The sequence below is a fragment of the Phascolarctos cinereus genome, unplaced genomic scaffold (genome assembly GCF_003287225.1).
Source record: "Phascolarctos cinereus isolate Bilbo 61053 unplaced genomic scaffold, phaCin_HiC Scaffold_4;HRSCAF=312, whole genome shotgun sequence".
Taxonomy (NCBI): Eukaryota; Metazoa; Chordata; class Mammalia; order Diprotodontia; family Phascolarctidae; genus Phascolarctos; species Phascolarctos cinereus.
In genome coordinates this window covers 537,481,311-537,503,190 of record NW_027555847.1, presented here as the reverse complement: position 1 = coordinate 537,503,190, position 21,880 = coordinate 537,481,311, and the positions used below count along the sequence as shown (strand labels likewise).

Sequence of the window (21,880 nt, the reverse complement as noted above, 5' to 3'; positions counted from 1 at the left end):
ATAAGACTCATAAGGCCTTTTCTTATATCTATAGGTTGTCTCCTCCATTAAAATGTAAACTCCTTGAGGGCTAGAAGTATTTCATTTTCCTTCTTGTATCCTAAGAGCTTTACATAGGGCCTGGCACATACTAGCCTCTTAATAAATGAATCATGATTGTTTGATGTAATTTTGTGGCAAAAACACATTATTACGTAGCAGTAACTCCGCTACCATCCGACGGAGAAGAGGAAACCTATGCATAAAGCATAAAGTATTCTTTCAGTGGCACCAACAGTCACTCACATTAGAAAACCTAAGTGTTCTTTTCCCTATATTTTTCATATCTGATCAGTTGTCTATCTCTGAAATATTCATTTAATCCATTAACCTCTCAATTTTCACCTCAGTAAAGGCCTTATTACCACATATCAGGACTTTTGCAATGAGTTTCTAATTGGACTTCCTTTTATTATAAATTATTCATATGATTCAGATTCATCTTCATACACAGATCTGGTCATGTCACTACTCTGTTCAATGGCTTCTACCTGTTTACTGATAACAATAACAACAGGCATTCATTTTATGCTTTAAGGTTTACAAAATGCTTTGTATCTTGTATCTCATTTGATTCTCATAATAACTCTACAAGTTAGACACTACAGATAATGCCATTCCAGTTTTGCGGATGAGGAGACTAAAAGTCAGAGAGGCTAAATGGTTTGACCATGATCATAAAACTAGTATGTGCTAGAGCCTAGGTTCAAACCTCTTTACATGTTCTATACTCCAATAAAACTAGTTGGAAGGGACCTATGACGTCACCATCTTGAACAAGATGCCCCCCCACAATACCTAGCAAGTTGTCATCTAGTCATCATTTCATTTTTATTAGACCTAGTTCACTGTTCTAGTCCTTTGAATTCTTTCTGTATCTTGCCCATCATCCAATGTGTTCAAACTCATTCAAGTCATTAGCTAAAATATTGAACAACACAGTTTCAAAGACAGATCCCAGGAATACTCCATAAGACACCACCCTCTAAGTTAACATTGACTCATCAATAATTACTCTGAGTATGGTCACTCAACCAATTCTGAATTCATCTAACTATATCTAGCCAACGTTTTTCCATCTTACGCACAACGACAGCATGAGAGATTTTTAGTCTTTTTTCTTTAAGTTATAAAATCCACTGTGTTGGATATTTTTGTAATTTTTAAAAATGTTACACTTGAATACAAAATGAGAGGCAAAAACATTGCCATGTACACAGAAGACCATAAGACAAGATTCAATATAAAAAAATAAATTTCTGTCTCAAGAAAACCTATATAATAACTACCACACATTATTTTCAAAGCTGCCCAGCTTTTCTTAACATCCCCATTGGTTTTCTTTAGTTCTCTGCTGTGGGCTTTCTACTTCATTATTTTTAGTTAGTTTTTTTATATTTTTAGTTAGTCTTGATTAGAAATCATCACTTATATTGGAAAAAAACAAAATATACAATTTTTGAAAAAAATCAAAACAATGAAATGAGGAAGGAATGTATTATAAAACAGCTACATTGTACCTTCTTTAAAAACCTCTTTTTAATTAAAGAGTTTATTAACAGGATTAAAAGCATTCATTTATTCGTTCAATAAACATTCCCTAAATCTGTATTATGTGCATAGCCTGTCGGTAAGGAGCCATGGAAACAAGGAAGTTTTGAATACAGGTCCTTTTCTCAAGCCACTGGAAATCTTGTGGTGACAAGTTAAAACAAGGTGCTGTTGGAATTTAGAAAAAAAGTGAGATCATCGTCAGTTGAAATGGTCAGGGGAAAATTTCATAGAAAAGGTGGAAGTTAAGTTAGGACTTGAAGGATGGGTAGACAGAGAATAACAGGGAGAGGGGAGAGGAAGTAACAAGCAATATCCTATGAAGTAGAGGAAAGTAAACATGTGAGAAAAGGCCTGAAGTTGGGAATATGTAATGTCTGTTAGAATCTGAAATGTAGGCCAGGGCCTTGGCATCCCACATACAGATGTTACAATTTAGCAACACCAACCTTCTTGCTGTTCAGCACATACACAATATTCTATCTCCTGATTCCACGCCTTTTCACCCCATCCCATGGAATTCTCTCCCTCCCCACCTCCCCCCTCTTGACTCCCCTGAAGACTCAGCTTAAATCCCACTTTCTGCAAGAAGTGTTTCTCATTGCCTCCCACTGCTACTGCCTTCATTTTGAAATTACTACCTCTTTATATTGTATATATCTTGTATGTATAGTTGTTTACATGCTGTCTCCCTCATTCAAACGTAAACTCCTTGAGGGCAGGGGCAGGGTTTTTTCCCCCTTTATTTGTATCCCCAGCACTTATCCTAACACCCAGCACTTAACTTACTAAAGGCTTGATGATGATGATGATATTGGAGTGAATTCACTCTGTAGGCAATGAGGAGCCACTTAAGATCATTTAAAAAGTAATAATGAGGACCCACTTGCAATTGCTTAGCATACTGTTTATAGGATGACTATATTATTCAAGGAAGTTCTATAAGGGAAGCGATCAAGTAAAATATCCTTGTATTTCTCCCAGTGGGAACAGGATTTCCCCATTATTATCATTTCCCACTGTTATCATTCAAGAAAAAATATAAAGCATGGATTAGTGAGGGAAAGAAACTGTAGGCAAGGAAACTAGTGAGGAAGCTCTTGCAAAAATTTAGGCATTATATGGAGTTTTGAGTAAGGTGGTAGCAATGGGAATGTAATGAAATAGAAAATAATGCATACAAGTAGCACTATGAAGATTCTGATACTGATGATAAATGATGGAGGGAATTATTAAAGATACAAAAGTCTGAGGCCTGGATAATTGAGAGAATGACAATATCACTGACAGAAATAATGAAATCAGCAGTTGGTACCAATATGAGATAAGATTATTTAAAACATTTAAATTTGGGTTGACAGTGGAAAAATGAAGGAACACTTTGAGATATATAACTAAACATTGGAAGAGAATAAGGGATAGAGATAAAGATTTGGAAGTCATCTGCAAAGAACTGATAAGTGAAGACAAGAGGATGAATGAATTCTCTGAGTAAAAGAGTGTAAGGAGAGAAGAATGGAGAACTAAGGACTGAACTTTGGGGAATGTCCAGAGTTAGGAGGCAAAAGAAGGTCATTAATAGTGTCAAGTGCTACAGAACGTTGAGGAAAATGGGAACTGATAAAAGTTTATTGGATTTGGTGTTTGGGGAGCCACATGGGACAATGAAAATAGAAGTTTCAGTAATTGATATAGATGTAAATCAGACTAAAGGATGCTAAGAGTAAAGGAAATAAAAGTAAGCAAGTACAGACATCTCATTCTAGAAGGTTGGCAAAGAAAGGAAGGAGATTAATAGAAATTTTTCATAGGTTTAGAAAGTGTTTATTCATCAGTACACTCATATTAGTAGATCAAAAATTAATTTAAGAATATTTTGATAGGGCCCCTAAAACCTGTTAAAGGAGTGGTATCCCTACTGTCATATTTAGGATCTTTACACTGTGCCAAGCTAGAATGTAACATTAGAAATAGGTGTTATCTTAAAGTAGGCTTATTGTTTGTTTTTCAGAATAAGACAATGTATAAGACATAATAACATGAATAGTTTAAGATACACTAATGATTCCATAAATGAGCAATAAACTAAATGCTAGTATTGATGAAGTAATTCATGAGTCATTTTGCAGCAAAAGAGCCAAAACTGGCCTGAAGAACAATATTATAGTAAGAAGACTATATTTATTGAGCTGTTCATATTTCTGATTTATTTACTGTGGCAGATATAAAATAAAACAAATACTATTAGGGATAAAACACTGAAAGACAGCATGAGTAATGTCTGAAAAAAATTGCATCCTTTAAATATTAACATTAACTCAGACATGTTGCTGTAAGTTTAAGAAAGCAATTACTATAAGTTTTAATGGTACCCAAATAGCCTTAGGATATAAACAACCATGGAATCAGTTACCCATGGCTTTACAATTGCCAAGTTTCTGAAAACAGTATTCAACTGACAAGCAAACCAATTTTTGGCTCCTGGGAAAGACTTCAGAGTATGCATATGACAAAGCAGATATAAAGAATGCCTTTTTGGTTCCATACTGCATATGGATTATCCAAAATACATAAGCACACACACATACACAGATTTATACTCATTTAGCATTTTAATCAGGCTTCCAAATTGGAAACTAAATACTTCTACAATGCAGTCATATTTTTCCCTATTTCAAACAAAAATCTTTGTACACATCAGTGAACATTTTAATGGCTTGGTCTGTGACTACCCACCCTCCGTTGGAAATAAGGTATTAAATAACCAAGTAATCAAATTGTACATGTTTATGTACATCAGAACAGGAAAATCAAAACAAAAAAAACCTTTTTGCAGAAAAAGGAACTGAGGATAGCATAAACAAATGCTCTTTTTCAACAATTCATTAACTAAATTTATTATTCTAATTTATCTAGATATCATATTGACCATGTCTTGTTTATTTTTGTAACTCTCCCAGAAACTAAGATGGAACACTGTACAAAGTAGAATGAATGTGTTGGCTGTTTGAACACATGAATTTAAATGATAAACTCTGAGCCCATGATCCCCTCCCTTCCTATCTTTTCCAGCAGAAAATCATCTCAATCATTTCCTAAACTTCAACATCTCTCTACCTACTGATTCCTTCCCTATTGCCTTCAGACACAACCAACTATTCCCCATCCTTAAATACTCTCACTAGACCATACCATCCCCTCAAGCCATCATCTTATATGTCCCCATCCTTTCTCAGAGAAATTCTTTGAAAAAACTATCCACATTTGCTATTTCTACTTCTTTCCTCTAACCCCTCAGTCAGGCTTCTGACTTCACCCCTTGACTGAAACCAGTTTCTTCAAAGTTACCAGTGGTCTCATACTTGTCAAATATGATGGTCTTTTCAGTCCTCATCTTTCTTTTTTCTTTTTTTTTAATAGTTGCAATCAATTTATTAAAAGAGATAATTGCTTAGGCATCTGCAATGGTGACTTCAACTTCTACATCTGTTTCAATGCTGATAGCAGTGATCTGTTTAATAATTTCAGAAGGACTGTGCAAATCAATAAGGCATTTGTGGATTCTCATCTGGAACCGATCCCAAGTCTTTGAACCTTCATCGCAAGGAGTTTTTCTAGTTGTGCTTCGAAGTGTCTTAGTGGGTATTTGAACAGGTCTTTTCACTTTCAAGTTCTTTTCTTTGGCTCCTCTAATTAGGTCAGCACACACTTTCTCAAGTGATTTCACATTGCGGCTGGTGAGGGCGACCGGCTCCAGTGAATGGCCACTTCGAGCTCCGTAAGGGTCTTGCCCGTGTCTTTGAATGCCATGGCAGTAGAGCGGCTCCTGACCGACTTATTCCTCGGTGAGAGGGAACAGCGGTGAGTCAGGAGGAGGAGAGGCAGCGACTGCCGATTCTACACAGCGCAGCGGCGACACTTTTACCAAAGAGCCAGTCCTCATGTTTCTCAGCCTGTCTGTTGCATTTGACACTGTGGTCCACCTTCTCCTCCTGAACACTCTCTTCTAAGCTTTTGTGACTCTAATAGCTCCTAATTAACTACCCCTCAGTTTTCATTACTGATTCATATGGGAATACCATTAACAACGGATATTCCCCCAGGCTCAGCCTTAGGCCCCCTACTCATTACTTTCTATTTTCTCTCGGGGATCTCATCAGCTCCCATGCTTTAATTACCAATCTTTATACCAAAGATTTCCTAAATAATGTAGCTAGCCCTAATTTGAGCCGAGTTTCAATCCTGCATCACCCTTTGCCTACTGGACATTTCAAACTAGATGTCCCAGAGACATTGAACTCAACTCAATGTTGAATTCAGACTCAACATATCTAAAACAGAACTCAATATTCCCCCCCAAATCCACCCTTCTTTCAAACCTCCCTATTTCTATCAAAGGCACTGTTCTTTTTTAGCCTTCTAAATTCATAATCATAGTATCACTCAGTTCCTCTTTCTTTCTCAACCCAAATATTCAATCAATTGCCAGATCTTGCTCTTTCTATCTCTATAACATGTCTTGTATCCTCCATCTTGTCTCTGCTCACATAGTTAATACCTTAGGTAAGGCCCTCATTACCCTTTCAGCTAGATTACTCCAACAGCCTCCTAATCGGTCTCATGGTTTCATGTCTTCTCATTTTAGTCCAGTCTCTACATCTTAATTTTCCTTAAGTGAAGATCTGACTATTTCCCTCTCCTAATCAATAAACTTTAGTGGCTCCCTACTACCTCTTGGATCTAATATAAACTCTTCTGTTTAGCTTTTAGGCCATAACCTATTGGATATTTTTCTCCTTCCCACAATCCACAATCCAGCCAAATTCATTTCTCTGTTACTTACACAGGACACTCCATCTCCCATCTCTGTGCTTTTGCACTGGCTGTCCAGAATGTCTGGAATGCACTCCCTCCTTACCTCTGTCTCAAGTGATTCTTCTCTTCTTTCAAGATGCAGCCTTTCCTGAATCCCTCAACTGCTTGTGCCCTCCCTGTCAAACTATGTTCTATTTAGCTACTTTGTATATATTTGTTTTTATTCTCTTAATTTTTTTTTGTTTTCTTCTATATTAACTTGTTATTTCCCCCATTGGCATGCAAGCTTTTTGTGGGCAGAGATTATTTCATTCATTGTATTTATGTCCCCTAGCATAGTATAGCACATGGTAAACTCTTAAGACTTGCTAATTGATTATTGAATAATGAAGGGAAGTACAGACTCCCAAAGTCATTTGTATCTGTCTCTGAAGTATATCCTATTTGTAGTTGATTTATGAAATCATAGGATTTAGAACTAGAAGGAACCTTAAGAGATAATCCAGTGCAACCCATTCATTTTAGAGATGAGTAAATTGAGGCCCAGAGAGGCAAACAGACACGGTTTCAAGATCACAAGACCAGTAAATGGCAAAACTAGCATTCTCAAATCTGGCCTCTGACTCCTAACCCACTATGATCTTTCCATCAAACCACAGCTGCTTTCCAAGAAGCCTTTTGGAGTCTGAAGACCTACAGGTGAGTGACAATACATGTAAAATGAAGATAATTATACTTGACTATCTAGTACACAAGGTTGTTCAGAAGAAAACATTTTATAAAACTCCAAGTCCTATATAAATGTGCTATTATTATTAACCAAATTATTTTGCTTAATCAAATAACAAAATTCTTATTGGGGTGGTATGGTAAAGAATTTGTACTTGGTATAGGATAAACATGTATATCATAATTCTAGCTGTTCTTTGTAAGACTTGTTTGTCTCTTTTTCAGTTTCTTCTTTGAATTACACCTGATCTCAAGAGCCATTAAAAAAAATAAACAAATATATTTACAGGCTTAATCTGTGAGGTCAGCCCTGAGGCTGAGGCAGTATGAGGCAGTAGTAAGAGGAAAGAGAGAAGAATGGGGAGTAAAAGGATGATTGGTGATTGATAGATACGGCCCTCTTCCACCTTCACCTTCACCCAGATGGGCAGAGTTGTGACAGCAGAAACAGCAGCAGACTTGGGTAAGCAACAGGCCTACTGAAGATGGCCTGAGGAAGAATAGTACTTATCAGGGCATAGGGTGTACCCTCACCCACTGTGCTTTCCTTCTCAATACTTCATATCTTTCCCTCCATATTAAAAAGAATCCCACCGACCTCCCAACCCCAAGGTCCCTTCCCATTAAGGTGTCCCATGACTGTTCCATGTCTCCAGGGAGCCTATCCCAAATCAAAGTATCTGTCTACCTTGGTCTGATGCTCAATGCCCATGCATAGGTCCTTCTGCATGATCCTTTACTACCAGTGGAACAAGGTGGAGAAATTAGGGTGTGCCTCAGAACAAATGATGTCCAGAGGGAAGACTACAAAAATACCAGACTGGTTCCTCAGGCCCCAAGATAACTGGATTGTGATGGCATGTAGAGAGGAGGAGCTGCAGGATTGTAGCCTGGGGAACCAGCTGTGCACATAGAATACTGGGGTAGGGCAGGGCTCCTGGGGAGTATACAAAGCCTTGCTGGGGGTGGTACAGGACAAGCTTGCAGGAGTCTTGCAGATATGGGTACACTGGTTAGATGGAAATGCCCACCATTGGGATCTCTTGAACTTCTAAGGAACTTTGAAGCTGCTGACATCAGTGGAGCAGAGGAAGCAGCGGATGCTAGTGACTAACATAGCAATGAAGTGGATCAAACCTGAGGCAATACTGGCAATAGTCTTGGGGCCAGAGGAGCCAACAGGATGAAGAACAATATTCCAGCTATCTGCTACACTAGGGCTCAAGGCCCATTTTTTATGGGAAATTTCTGAGAGATGGGATACTTTTGTTTCTGTATCTTAGCAAGGAATTTTTCGATCCTGAAATTCTTGCAGTATGGCAGGGTGCAAAACAGCTAAAACACAATTTTAAAAATTCTTCAATTAATGTCCTACTTCAATGCCTAAGTTTAAAATGAAGAGAACCCTTAGTTCTTACAAGCTATGCCAACAGAACAAAGACTCTTGCAGTTCCTTCCAAATAGGAAAGGTTTTAGGTGTAGGTCTAATAATTGACTGTATGCCATTCATACTAGGACTAGCTTACTAAGTTTAGAGACTTAACTACCTTAAGTTCAAAGACACCAATCACTAGTTTGGCCAAAGTGTTATGAATGTTTCTGACCCAGCAACTATCAAAGATCATCTACCATGCTGTAGAAGGATTTTTATTTCTGTGGGTAGAGAAAGTGCTCATACGGAGAAACCAAGAGTTCTTGATATATTAACAAAGCAATGATAAAATTGTTCCATTCCCTAAGGTTCATTGATATGGCATCAGAGTGGAGACAGTCTGAGAATACACTGGGTGGAGAAACTGCTTGTCCATCACTTTAAATATCCTAAGAATGATCTAAAGTTGATTCTACTGCTGATTTTAAAGTTGATTCAGCTAAACTACTATCCTTCATACACACAGTTTTCTATCTCTTGTCTTTGTGCCTTTGCACACTATCCCTCTGTGCAATGGATAGTGAAATGCCCTTTATTTCACCTCTGCCTCTTAGAATCCTTTCTTCTTTCAAAACTCAGTTCAAGTACATTCTATACAAGGCATTTCCTGTTCTAGCACACCTTGTCCTGTATTTATTTTATATATTTATCATGTACCTTATGTAGAATATATATGTATATAAACATTATATATTTTTTGTTTTCTCCCAATAGATTATGAGTGGCTTGAGGCCAAGGATTGTTTCATTTTTGTCTTTGTTTCCCCTACTGCCTAGTACAGTGCCAGGTACAAATCAGCTTACTGATCGATTAAGCATTCCCTGGTATGTACAATACTTACTTGACGCTTCACAATGTGTGCAACCTAAGTGATTGCCATATCTTCAAATTTTATTTGAAAAGAATATTCTAAAAACTGGATTTAAACAAGATATGCTTACCCATTGCCAATGGTATATTGGTCTACAGCTAAAAAAAAGATAAAAGATTCTCTACAGCAATAATTTCAAGTGAAGGTGGGTAGCAAATTAGATAAGGCTTAGAACTTCAACAAACTTTGATAAAGATGTTGCCAGCAATCAATGCACCGAATGGGAGAGCACGAAATAAAGAAAGACGTGAGGCAGGCCAGTGAAGAACTGAGCCAGTTTATTCATCTGAGGGTACAGCATATATAGAAAAAATCTAGCCTAACTTCAAAGAATCATCCCTGTGAGATACTCCCCAAAACATCTGCTGAGGATGTGACAACATACATTTCCTCATTATCAGGGTTCCTAGATTGGGTTGTATTTTCCAAGGATTTCCCAGGCACCTTGGCGCCACCTGCATAGAGGAATGGTGTATAAATCTAAGGGTTCAAAAAGTAGGGAGGGATGTTTCAAGGACCTCCCTTGAATGGGAAATTGGGGAGCCAACTTCCTAATAATGTGAGCCCTAGAGGTCAAGACCAGGTGAGAGTCAAACTCTGTCCTGGATCTTAAACCCACATCAGACTCCTTTAGGGCTGGCCCTCACATAAAGCTTATACTATGTGTAAAGAGAACTGTTAACTATGTGCTGGAAGAGAGGGAGACATAATACATAGTACAGAACCTCATAAAACTTACGACCTGGTAGAGTACATAATACAAACACACATACAGAAACACAAAAACCTTATAAATAAAAATGATGCAAGCTAAGTGTATAAAATTGGTTCTGAAGTCACACAACATGGGTTCAAATCTGGATTCTGATACTTAACTGTGTGGGTCTAAGCAATTTACTTATCCATTGAGTGTCTGTTTCTTCTTCTGGAAAATAAAGGGATTGAACTATATGATCTCAAGGGTGCTCTCTAATTCTAAGATGTTATGATCCATTAGTATAAAGAAAACTAAGTGCCATTCAAGATTCAAGGAGGAAAGAATTACAACTGAGAAGATTACTGTGAAGGCATCATGAAGGAGATACCATCTAGCTTGAAAGGACAGGGAGGATTTTCTTCCAGATGGACATTCAGACTTTGAGTGCTTACTCACCAGGGATCTCCCTACACCAATGAAATTACAGGTCCAGTAAAAAAAAAATACATAAAGACATAGAGCTTAAAGGACTTTAGAGACCATTTAATTTAATCTTTTTATTTTACAGATGAGGAAACTGATTCCCAGAGAGGATAGTGACTTGTACGCACTGACACAGGTAGTAGGTGGCAAAGCCAGCCTTCAAATCCAAATGCTGAATATCTGGCAGGTGATGGATGAATATTCAGTTTGGCAGGACAGCAGCATACTTAGTGTGAAATAAGGCTAAAAATAAGGAAATATGCATACAGATTACCTAAAATGAAAAGAAATACAAATTACCTACTTCACAGGACTATTCTAAGGTTCAAATGAGGTAATGCATATAATGTGCTTTACAAACTTTAAATCATTATATAAATGTCATATGTAATTATGTGGAGGTAGCTAGAAAGAAAAAAAACCAGTTATTAACATGCATCTTGTCCTTTTGTGTACTGAGACTGAGATCCTCAAGCTTAGGAGACTTTAGAATTTTTTGTAAGTAGGAAATATTTTGCATTTCTTTCACTAAATTACCTGGTGGATATTTTGATGCTCTTCCAGGTCCATGTTCTAAATATTTGGAATGATCTGGGATTTCTTAGGTTTTAATTTACTTAATCCTTTCCCCTATAAATAGAAAAACAGCTGAATTGTTTTACAAATAAATTATACATACTTGAAATTGTATAGAAAGCAGAAAAATAAATAGATTGACATGACATACTTCAATTACTAGCAACCCTATGTCCACTGGTGTTCTTTCAGAAATCTTTTTAGCCCTCATCAGGTTTCTATATATGTAACATATGTCTGACAACTTGCATATAACAAACATCCTAAAAAATATTATCAAGAATGCATAAGACCAAAAAAAGTGTGTTGTCACAAAGTGAAAGGAAGAGATGATAGATGAAGAGGTCTCATGGTATATTGGTACTTCAAGATACTGGGAGGGAAAAGCCTCCAATCCATGGTGTAGATGCTCTATGAAGGAAAATATGGATGAGTAATACAGGATAAGATGTGGGGAGACTGTGATTTGCATTTACAGAAATGAGTACTCACACCAATGAAATCATGAAGTCAAGAAAGTAGTATGAGTATACCTAGACTCCTCTTGAGTTAAAAAAAAATAAAAACATGAGTTATGGAACATGGAACAATCACATAACTTCACTTTTTCTTACCTTCCTCTGGATCTATGAGATTGAAAATGGTACAATTTCAAGTAACTAAATTTCAATTAGAGATATGATATGATACATAAACCAACTTCATTATTACCCCACAATTACTCTACCACATGTAGATGTTTAAATATTTCTGTTTATAAGTTTGTTTTGGCTATAGGTTTTTACTGTATCTGCTAGGTATCTTCACAACAGTACCATATAGAACTAAATGCTGAATGTCTACATCATAGATACCTACACTACTGTTTTACAAAGGTTAAAAAGTCACTTTTCAATTGGAATTACTGCAAATATAATTTTTTTCTTACCTGATCAACTGAAGAGTTGAATAGTCCATGATGGATGGCAATATTGCTGTCTTTTAAAGTTTCTGAGGATTTTTGGTAAAATTTCCTTTTTGACCTAGGGGCTGTTCTGTTGGACACTAATCGGCAAATATTTAAATCTACTTCTTTAGTCAGATTCACTGATTGTTGTGGTACCTGGGAATCCTCTGTTTCTGTGTCTGACTCAAAAATTTGGAATTCTCTTTTCCTTTGTAGTAACTCATGGTCATTCTTCAAAACTTGTATAGGATGCTGACTTGCTAGATTTTCTTTCTTTTGGATGTTTGTGACATTTCTAATTAAATATGAATTGTTATCTGACAACTGAAATACTGCATCATCAAAAAACTGGGGCTTGTGTCCACTTAAATTCACATGTGATGATGTGCACTTAGGCAGATAAAAATTTGACTTTGTATAAAGATCTTGTGGAGGTGTAAAAGTCCTTGGATTTACATTTCCAGTATGTGTTGCAGATACATTATTTTTAGTTCTTTTTTTCTCAGATTGTCCCAAATTCAATTTATTAACTTGGGTCACACAAGATTTACTTGCAAATATCTTTGATTCCATACCAATATCCTGCTTTTTCTTCTGGTTAACAGACTTTGAGATATTTTCATTCATTTGCATCAGTCTACCTTTAAAAATTGGTACGATTTTAGTAGTACTTTTATTTTGATAATCAAGAATTACATCTTGAACTTGAATGTTTCTGCTTTTGTCCTTGGATGCTTCAAAAGATAGCTGTGACTCCCCACCACAAGTGCCTTTATTTTTACAGTCTGGCTGAAGATTAAGACTTGAAAAAATACTTGGCTTTGGCTGGCTGGCTAAAAGCTCCATCTTGTGGTCAAATGCCATAGTAGCTGATAATGGACTCTGAACCAAGGTAGGTTTTATAGAAGGGACCTGAGTCAGAGAATCCCTAAACATATTTTTGGCAGTCAGATTAGGAGTCTTGACTTTGTTTCCCTGAAAGCAGAAATTATAAAAATAAATAAAATAAAATAAAGTCTTTAATAGAGAAGAAACAAGAAGTGTTAAACAAGAAACAAGAGTCTGAAGTAATGTAGGAGAGAGAAAAATAATCCAATAGGAAATAACAGATGACCTTTTTAAAAGTGAGTAGATTATTATTTTCTTTCTATATAATATGTAGGTAATATTCTCTTAGAGAATATTTTATTATACAAATAATATGCTGTAGGAATAATTAAATCAATGGATGTAGTAGAAAGATGATTGGGCTGAGAGTCAGGAGATCTAGATTTTAACCTATGCTTTGACACTAACTCACTTTAGCCCTTGGGCAAGTCATTTAACTCTCCTGGACTTCAGTTTCCTCATATGTAAAATAAAATTCCAGGTTCCATTAACTGTTTATAAAAATTACTGTCACAAGCTAACTATTCATTTACCTCAGCACATGCCCTCCTTCTTCCTTTCCATTTATCTGAAATCTAGTCTTTCTGTAAGTCTCAATTTCCCTATGACATCTCCTCCAGTTACCCAATACCATGATAATCTCTCTATCCTTCAAAATCCCATACAGCCGTCTGTATCATTCATTTGACATTTAGTACATGCCACCATGCACTGTTATTTATTTTTTAGTTATATATCTCATCTTTATAAATAGCATGTAATTGCTTTGGGGTCAATAACCACATCTTTGTTTCCCTAGTTGTTGGTAATGATAAAAGCTGTGGGGAAAAAGTTATTGGAGTAGGATGATATTAAACTATAGGTCTTCATTAAGACACTTTGTGAAAGTCTGTACCTTATTTTATGTAATAGATATAAAAGTTTGTATAAATCAAATCTAACTTAAAAATTACTACAGCTCATTAAATCATTTGTAATCTCATTGTAACATGAGTAATTACCTCCCAATTAATCTATTTGCTAAGTTTTTATTTTTTATGTAATTTCATAAAGGAGGTTCTCCCTATAGTTCCTGTATTTTTTTCTTTAAACCAGTTTACACTACCCAAAAATTTCAGTTAGTATTTTATGTAGCAGCTAGAAAATAATAAAATCACACTTATAAAATGTTTAAAAGATGAATAAAGAACATTCTTCATAATAACCCTGTGAAGTAAATAGTTCATATATGATTATAGCAATTTCATAGTTAAAGAAATTTTAATTCAGAGAAGTTAAGTGATTTGTCCAAGCTTATACATTTAGCAAAGGATGTGGCAAAGCAAAGACTTGAACAGATCTTAATTAGTAAGTAGCTTCATGCATACTTCTCAAATAATCAAGGTAAGAACAATCACTACAAAATTTACTCGATTTTTCCTTCTTATTTCTAATCTCCTTATTCTACCTTCTCATCTTGAGTGTTTCTGGAGACTCAATATAAAATAATGCATAAACTTCTGTTCTCTACAAGGCACAAATGTCAAAGTTCTTGGCAAATCTAGACATTACATGGTTTCTTATTCTTTTGAATAATATGAAGACCAGGAATTTATCAAATGTATTAGGAAAAGAAACCTAAAGGTATATTTAGGCAGATAAGATAGTACTAAAAACTTGAACAAAATTTTTGTTTGTGGGTTCCAGATTTGATAACCTAGTAGCTGAAGGAATGACAGAAAAAAAAGTATTATCTGTTTCAAAGGTGCTAGCGGGTAGATTTAAAATGATGATTTTCTTTGGTAAGTGGTAGAATACAATCTAACAACCTCACAATGTCAATACCATGCTTGCAGTTATCTAATCAGTTTAGTCATCCTGACTATTGTACTATGTATGACCTTGTAGTAATAACTGCCTTGTTAGAGCCTGCTAAAATGGACAAGTGTTCATTATCATTGAATCACTTATTAAATATTGATGTGATATAGAGAGGTAATCTCAACATAGGAAGAGCCACACAATAATTTACATCATGCTTTTCTGTCTAAACTATATCTATTCCATACTTCACTAATATATATGGCCTACAATGACTTTGCACTTACACTATGCTTTTACCCCAATAAGGTACCCAAAACACATACACCACAAAAAGAATTTCCAATAGCTTATGACTTCTGGTCTCCAAGTTATTATTTACTTATTATTTAAATTGTAAAACACACCCAACAACTCCAAAGACCTCCAGGCCCATATACAAAATTCATACAAGCCTACAAAAAGAACCTATGAAAACAGCAGATGAGATCCTAAATAATTCAACAAAAGGGGGCAATTAGCTCTAGGATATCTTTTAGACAAACCTTTCCCTATAACTTCACAGTAAACAAACCAAAGCTTTTTGAAGTCATGACCTGACAAAGTTATGTCTGTAATGTTCTACACAGGGTCTGGTATAAAGTAGGTCCTTAATAAATATTTGTTGATGGATTATTATTAAAAGTCATTAGTCTAGTCTCCTAATTATGGTCAATCATTTCCCAAAGTATGTAGCTGACTTCATTTTCTAGAATTACACATGTATTTTAAGTGACCTCTAAAATGACAAGAAGTCATATATACGAATCAAAACATTAAATTATACTCTGAATGGATGGTTAAAGAAGATTGACACAGGAGTGAGAGTTTTTATGAAAGTTTGGCCATGGCCAAGATAATAATAACAACAGATATATTTATATTGCACTTTGAAGTCTTTAAGGCACTTTATATATATATATATATACATATATATCTAAACTATATATATTAACTAATTTGAGATATCTGTATAATTTAATATAGATATTATTATCTCTGTTTTACAGATAAAGAAGCTGATGCTTAGAATCAGTTAATTGACTTGCCTATGGTCACACAACTAGCAAGACAAGTTATTTAACCCAGATTTTGCTGACTCTAAGTCCAGCACTCCAATCTGCTTGTCATGCTGCATAGTTTGGTTAGGCATTTTTGCTGAGGGAGGGAGGGAGGGAGGGAGAGAGAGAGAGAGAGAGAGAGAGAGAGAGAAGAGAGAGAGAGAGAGAGAGAGAGAGACAGAGCAATCCGCTAATTGGGTCATGCTAGGTCATGTACATGGTTCTTTTTAAATTATGGCTAGTGGTGCTTAATTTTTTTTAACTGTAGGGTTTTTAACCCTTTCTAGACTTGCACGTTTATATTCCTTGACTCTGAAGGAGACTAGTGAAGTATAATGGAAAAAGCATTACACTAGGAGTCAAAGGACTTAGTTTCTAGTCTCAGTTTTAACATTAACCAGCTGAGGAACCTCAGAACAGGTTATTTAACTTTCTGGGCTTCATCTTTCTCCTCTGTTAAGTGGAAATAATACCTCCTCTCCCTGCTTTACAGATTTCATAAGGATCAAATGAGATAATGAATCTTGTCATAAGAATTTATGGAACCAGAAAAACCATCCCTGGCTCCTCTGTCTAGTGTCCTAAGGAGAATCATTTAATAGATCAGTTAAAAATCAGGTCAGCAGTCCTCAGATATTTACTATATTTTCCTTATTCTTTTTTCTGTTATTTTCAGGGAACTCTGTGTTACTACAGAAATAGTATGTTGGCTATAGGCAGATGCTTATATTATCTTTTATCAGAAATACTGCCATGGAGCCATAATTTCATCAGTATGGACAGCCCTATCACTGCTTCAGATTATCAGATATTAATACTTTTTCCTCTTGAGCAATCCTTGTCCATGCCTTTCCATAATTTCTCCATTCAAGATCTACTCAACATACTGGAGGCCTTCTTCTGTTTTGTTTTGTTTTTGAAATTCATGGACACCAGGACAGAGGCAGAAAAGTAGCACAGTAAATAGAGCATTGGACCTGTAGTTAGACAGACCTCAGATAGGATCACTAACTGTTGGACCACGGACAAATCATCTAAACATTGTCTGCTTCAGTTTCTTCATCTGTAAAATGGGGCTAGTAATAACATCTGCCTCCCATGGTTGTTGATAGGATAAAATAAGATAATATTTGTAAAGCACTTTGCAAACCTCAATGTGCTATTACTAATAGTATTAGTTAATTACTAACAATAGCACATTAATTAATAGTACTAGTAGTAGTCCTCATAGTTGTAGTCAAAATCGTTGTCATCATCACAGGAGTATGATGGCCTTGCCTTGTCTCATAGAGTCACAAAAGCCAATCGTTAAATTTTCAATGTGAGCATTTACACCACAGATATCAACAAATGATACAAATCAGGATTCGAAGTGTTGTTTTGTTGACTGTCTAGACTTAGGAAAGTCATGGAGGAAATGTTAGTAATGCAGATTAAAATTTAAAGTGTGTCAAGTATGTAATTTTTTTTTGGAGAGCTGGTTGTTAAACATTCACCAACACACCCCTGCAGTACTCCTACTACTCAGGCTGTCCATGTGATATCCCTTACTCTCACTGTATCACTGGCTTACCTCTTTTTCTGGTCATGCAAATTCTTATTTTCCTTTTATGTCATTTCTTACATGCAAGTCATTGTTGTTAGTGTATTACATCCTATTTACTTATCATGCATCTTGTCATTGATCTTTTGACTACCTACATTTATGGTTACTCTTTATCCTCTGGGTTTTTTGGTGCTAGGTTTTTTGTGGAATTGTAGTTTTAGGGCTTTGCTGCTCTATGGACTTAGAATGGGAATGACTTGTATCATTTCATTAACCTAAAATAAACCAAAAGTTAGTGTAGTCATTTCTAGCACGCAATTAAAAACAGAGCTGAAATATACTTTTTGTCTGCTTTGGTAGACTAATTATGAGTCACTTGAAGACTTTTTATGGTTCTTATCCATATTTTTCCATGTGTTCATTTTTGCTTCAAGGATGACTTCACTTTGAAGATAGAATCTGATTCAATTATAATATTTTCATGGTGGGGATAAGTAGGAGAAAGACAATATATCATTTTTATCTTTGCACCATCAACAGTTCTTCCTAGTTATTCCTTTTCTGGTATTTTTTAAGGTAATTATGGTTTCCTTCTACAAATAGCTTTAAAAATCAAACAACTACCAAAAGAACCGGGGTGTTATGAAAAGATGTGTCAATAGATTTTGCAAACTAAACAGATTCAACCAGTGGTTATCTCAGAATCATCAAAAGAATGCTAGGTACACTGCAGGTAAATATTTTCAAACTAAAACATATTATAAAGTATTTTTCATCCTGTATGATTTGACTATTCAGGCCTAGGAAGGGTTTGGTCACTATCTTCTTACCTGTAAAGAAGGTTTGGTGAGTTCTTGAGTGTAGTAACATGGCTTATTTGTCATCTTTACTGGAAAGCCACATATATGAGGGAGCTTGGATTTCAGATCAGGAAGAAAGCTTTTCAGTACACTTTCCACATCAACCCTTGGAAAAAACTGTACAGGTTGGCTTCTGATGCAACTAAGAGGATACTTAAACAATGTTAAAGATTAAACATCAATTCTTTTGTAACATTTAATACATATGAAGTTGTAATTCTTTGGTATCATTATCATTTTATTGTGAGCTTCTAGTTTCTTTTTTTTTATCTTATATTTTGTATCTACTGTATATGCATATTATAAATACACAGGTGCACACATATAACATATACATTATTTGTCCCATTAGAATGTAAGCTCCTTGCAGAACCAAAACAACTTATAAATAAACTACAACACTGCAAAGGAAAACAAATTAGAAAATTTAAGAACTCTGATCAATATAATGACCAGTCATGACTCTGGAAGACTAATGATGAAGCATGCTTCCCATCTCTTGGTGGAGAGGTAATGCACAATGGTACAAACTTAGACATATATTTTTTTCAGATGGGACCAATACAACACAAATTTGTTTTGCTTGATTATACATGTTTGTTAAAAGGAAGAGCTTTTATTGAGGTAAGAAGGAGAATGCAGAGGGAAGTGGGAAATAATGACACTAATAACAAAAAAAAAATGAAAGAAAAGAACATCACTGAAACATAAGAAAAATACAAAGAAAAGAAAAAAAGGATTTTTAAAATGGGACATAGACAAGAAGGAAAGTGTTGATACTACCATGTTAAAGTTATGTACACTCAAAAAAAAAGCTGTGAATGGTGAATTTACAGTTTCATAAAAATATTTTTTTCTTTTGTATATGGAAATATTTGTGTGTGTTTGTTGATACTTTTAAAGTTTATCTTGAAATACATATGAATGTTTTAAAAGAATCTAAGTCCCTAAGGTCAAGGATTGGTTTTTTTTTCTTTGCATCCCCAGTACATAATAAGTAATAAATGCTTGGTATTTGATAAAATGTCAAACCTTAAAAATACACACACACATTATTAAATTCCATTATTCCATATATACTTGTTATATATTTTCAAGAGTTGAAAAACACACCTTTTTGTAGGCAATCCTGTTACTTAATATTTAACAAGCAAAGTATGACCATTCCTTCCTCTAGCACCTCAAACTTTACATGTCCCAAACTAAACTTGTCATTTTCCCTCCTTCACTGACTTGTGCTTCCTACTTCCCTATTTTTTAAAATTTCCCTTCCATTTGCCTAAGTTGTGAACCTCAGAATCAATATTAACTTTTCACCTTCTCTTATTAAGCATATGCAGTTACTAAGGCTCATTAATTTTAACCATTCCTTAGTTTTCTTTGGATTTTGAAACCATGCCCCTATGCTGGGTCCCTTCATCTCTCCACCACCTTGTTTTTCAGCTGCCTTTTGTGTGTTGTCTTCCTCTATTAGTGTAAGTTGCTCGAGTGCAGGAACTATCTTTTTTGCTTGTATTTGTATCCTGACTTGGCACAGAGGTTGGCACTGTGTGACACAGGGACAGTGGCCTTAGCACATTGTAAACAATAAATGCTTGTTTCCTTCCCTGTTTCCTCCTTCCTACAAAATCTACTACATCCATTTTATCATCCTCAGCCTTGGATTACTCCATCTACTTCTTTTATTCCTCTTGAGCAGCTGAAAGAAGCTGGTGTCTCATAATTGAGTTGACTAGATACACTGTAAATTCATGTTGTCCAACACTGTTACAGCAAGAAAGTCCTTTTGTTCCTCCCTAATTGATTACTCATCTCACATCCTACAGAAGCTATTCCACACCTTCTTTTCCCTCCTCAAGACCTTAACAAATTTCCTTCTCCTCTATCTCTCTCTCAGCTAATGACTGAAAAAAATTGCCCTTTACTTTATTGAAAAAACTGAAGACATTCAACATAAGCTCCCTCTTCTCCCATTCTTTTCATTTCAAAACCTCACCTCCTACTCTCTCCTCCTTTCAGTCTCTAACAAAGTGGTAATTCTCCTTGCCAAGGCAAACTTCTCTACATATACACTTGACCTCCCATCTTCTTCAGCAGACTGCATCCTCAATTGTTTTCTCTCTCAATTCTTCAGCCTCTCCTTACAAGGCAGGATAGGTGAAGGCAATAAAGCAACAAGACAACAAGCATTTATTAAGCACTAACTTACCCAGGTGGGGCAGTGGATAGAATGCCACACTTGGGGGTCACAAAGACTCTTCTTCCTGAGTTCAAATCTGACCTCAAATACTTACTAGCTATGTGACCCTGGGCAAGTCACTTAACCTTGTTTGCCTCAGTTTCCTCATCTATAAAATGAACTGGAAAAAAAAATGCCAAACTACTTCAGTATCTTTGCCAAGAAATCTCTAAATGGGGTTTTCTTGACCCTTCTGATAAAGAGTCAGACACTACTGAAACGACTGTTCAACCACAGCAACAACAATAATTTACCAAGACACGGGGCTAAGCCCTGGGGATTTGAATATAAGCAAAAAGAAAGACAATCCCTGGCCTCAAGGAGCTTGTGACTGATGGCTGGTTAGTGGTTGTCCTTCATTCTCAAAGAGGAACAAAATGACATCACCATGTTGGAGCCAAGGTATAATGTGTTCAACTGTGGCTGATCAGACGAATACGAGCTCACAAGGTTCTACCACAGGTCATTTGGAGTGGAGATGTTTCATATTTGTGCATCTTGCATTTCTTTTGAGCTACTGCAATTCAGCTTTGCTCCTGCTGTGCCTCATGTCTCGTAATCAATTCCAAAGTTCTTCAGACAGATTGTGAGAGTGTCCTTGTGTTGCTTCTTCTGACCTCCACATGAGCACTTGCCTTGTGTGAATTCTCTGTAAAACAGTGTTTCAGGAAAACATACATTTGGCATTTGAACACTGTGGCCAGGCCATTGGAGTCATGCCCTTTGCAGTAGAGTTTTAATGCTTGGCAGTTCAGCTAGAGAAAGGACCTTGGTGTCTGGTATCTTATAGTGCCAGGTGATCTTCAGAGTCTTCCCAAGACAATTCAAATGGAAGTGATTCAGTTTTCTGGTATAGTATTGGTAGACTGTTCAGGTTTCACAGAAATACAACAATGAAGTCAGCACAATAGCACTGTAGACCTTCAGTTTGATAGACAGTCTAATACCTCTTCTCTCCCACATTTTCTTTCAGAGCCTCCCAAACAATGAGCTAGTTCTGGCAATGCATGTGTCAACCTCTAGGTGTACATGCCTATACAACATCTCTGTGCACAACCCTGGAAAGTATACTGCCAAGGTAAGCAAACTTATCCATAGTATTCAAAATTACTCCATTTTCTATAACCAATAGTTCCACATATGGATGCTGTGGTGCTTGCTGATGGAGAATCTGTGTTTTCTTGGTGCTAACTGTTAGGCCACAAATTTGCACAAGCAGCAGACAACTGATCCATACTTTGTTGCATCTCAACCTCAGAGGCTGTATTGAATGCACAATCATCTGCAAACAAAAAGTCTCCAGAAGAC

At 35.9% G+C, this 21,880-nt stretch overlaps 1 protein-coding gene and 1 pseudogene across 1 annotated transcript in view; both read right to left on the bottom strand.

Annotated features, from left to right (window-relative positions):
• Nucleotides 1-5,041: 5,041 nt before the first annotated feature.
• On the bottom strand, nucleotides 5,042-5,400 carry LOC110213656 (small ribosomal subunit protein uS10 pseudogene; annotated as a pseudogene).
• A 5,267-nt stretch (nucleotides 5,401-10,667) lies between these two features.
• The window catches only part of CUNH18orf63 (chromosome unknown C18orf63 homolog), a 52,896-nt gene continuing 41,683 nt past the window's right edge, over nucleotides 10,668-21,880 (bottom strand). Inside the window, exons 10-13 of the mRNA XM_020997670.2 lie at nucleotides 18,304-18,487; nucleotides 12,122-13,114; nucleotides 11,155-11,247; nucleotides 10,668-10,860 (exon numbers count right to left, since the gene is read on the bottom strand). Coding sequence (XP_020853329.1) covers nucleotides 11,191-11,247; nucleotides 12,122-13,114; nucleotides 18,304-18,487 — 1,234 coding nt within the window. The 3' untranslated portion in view covers nucleotides 10,668-10,860; nucleotides 11,155-11,190. The remainder of the gene's footprint in view (nucleotides 10,861-11,154; nucleotides 11,248-12,121; nucleotides 13,115-18,303; nucleotides 18,488-21,880) is intronic.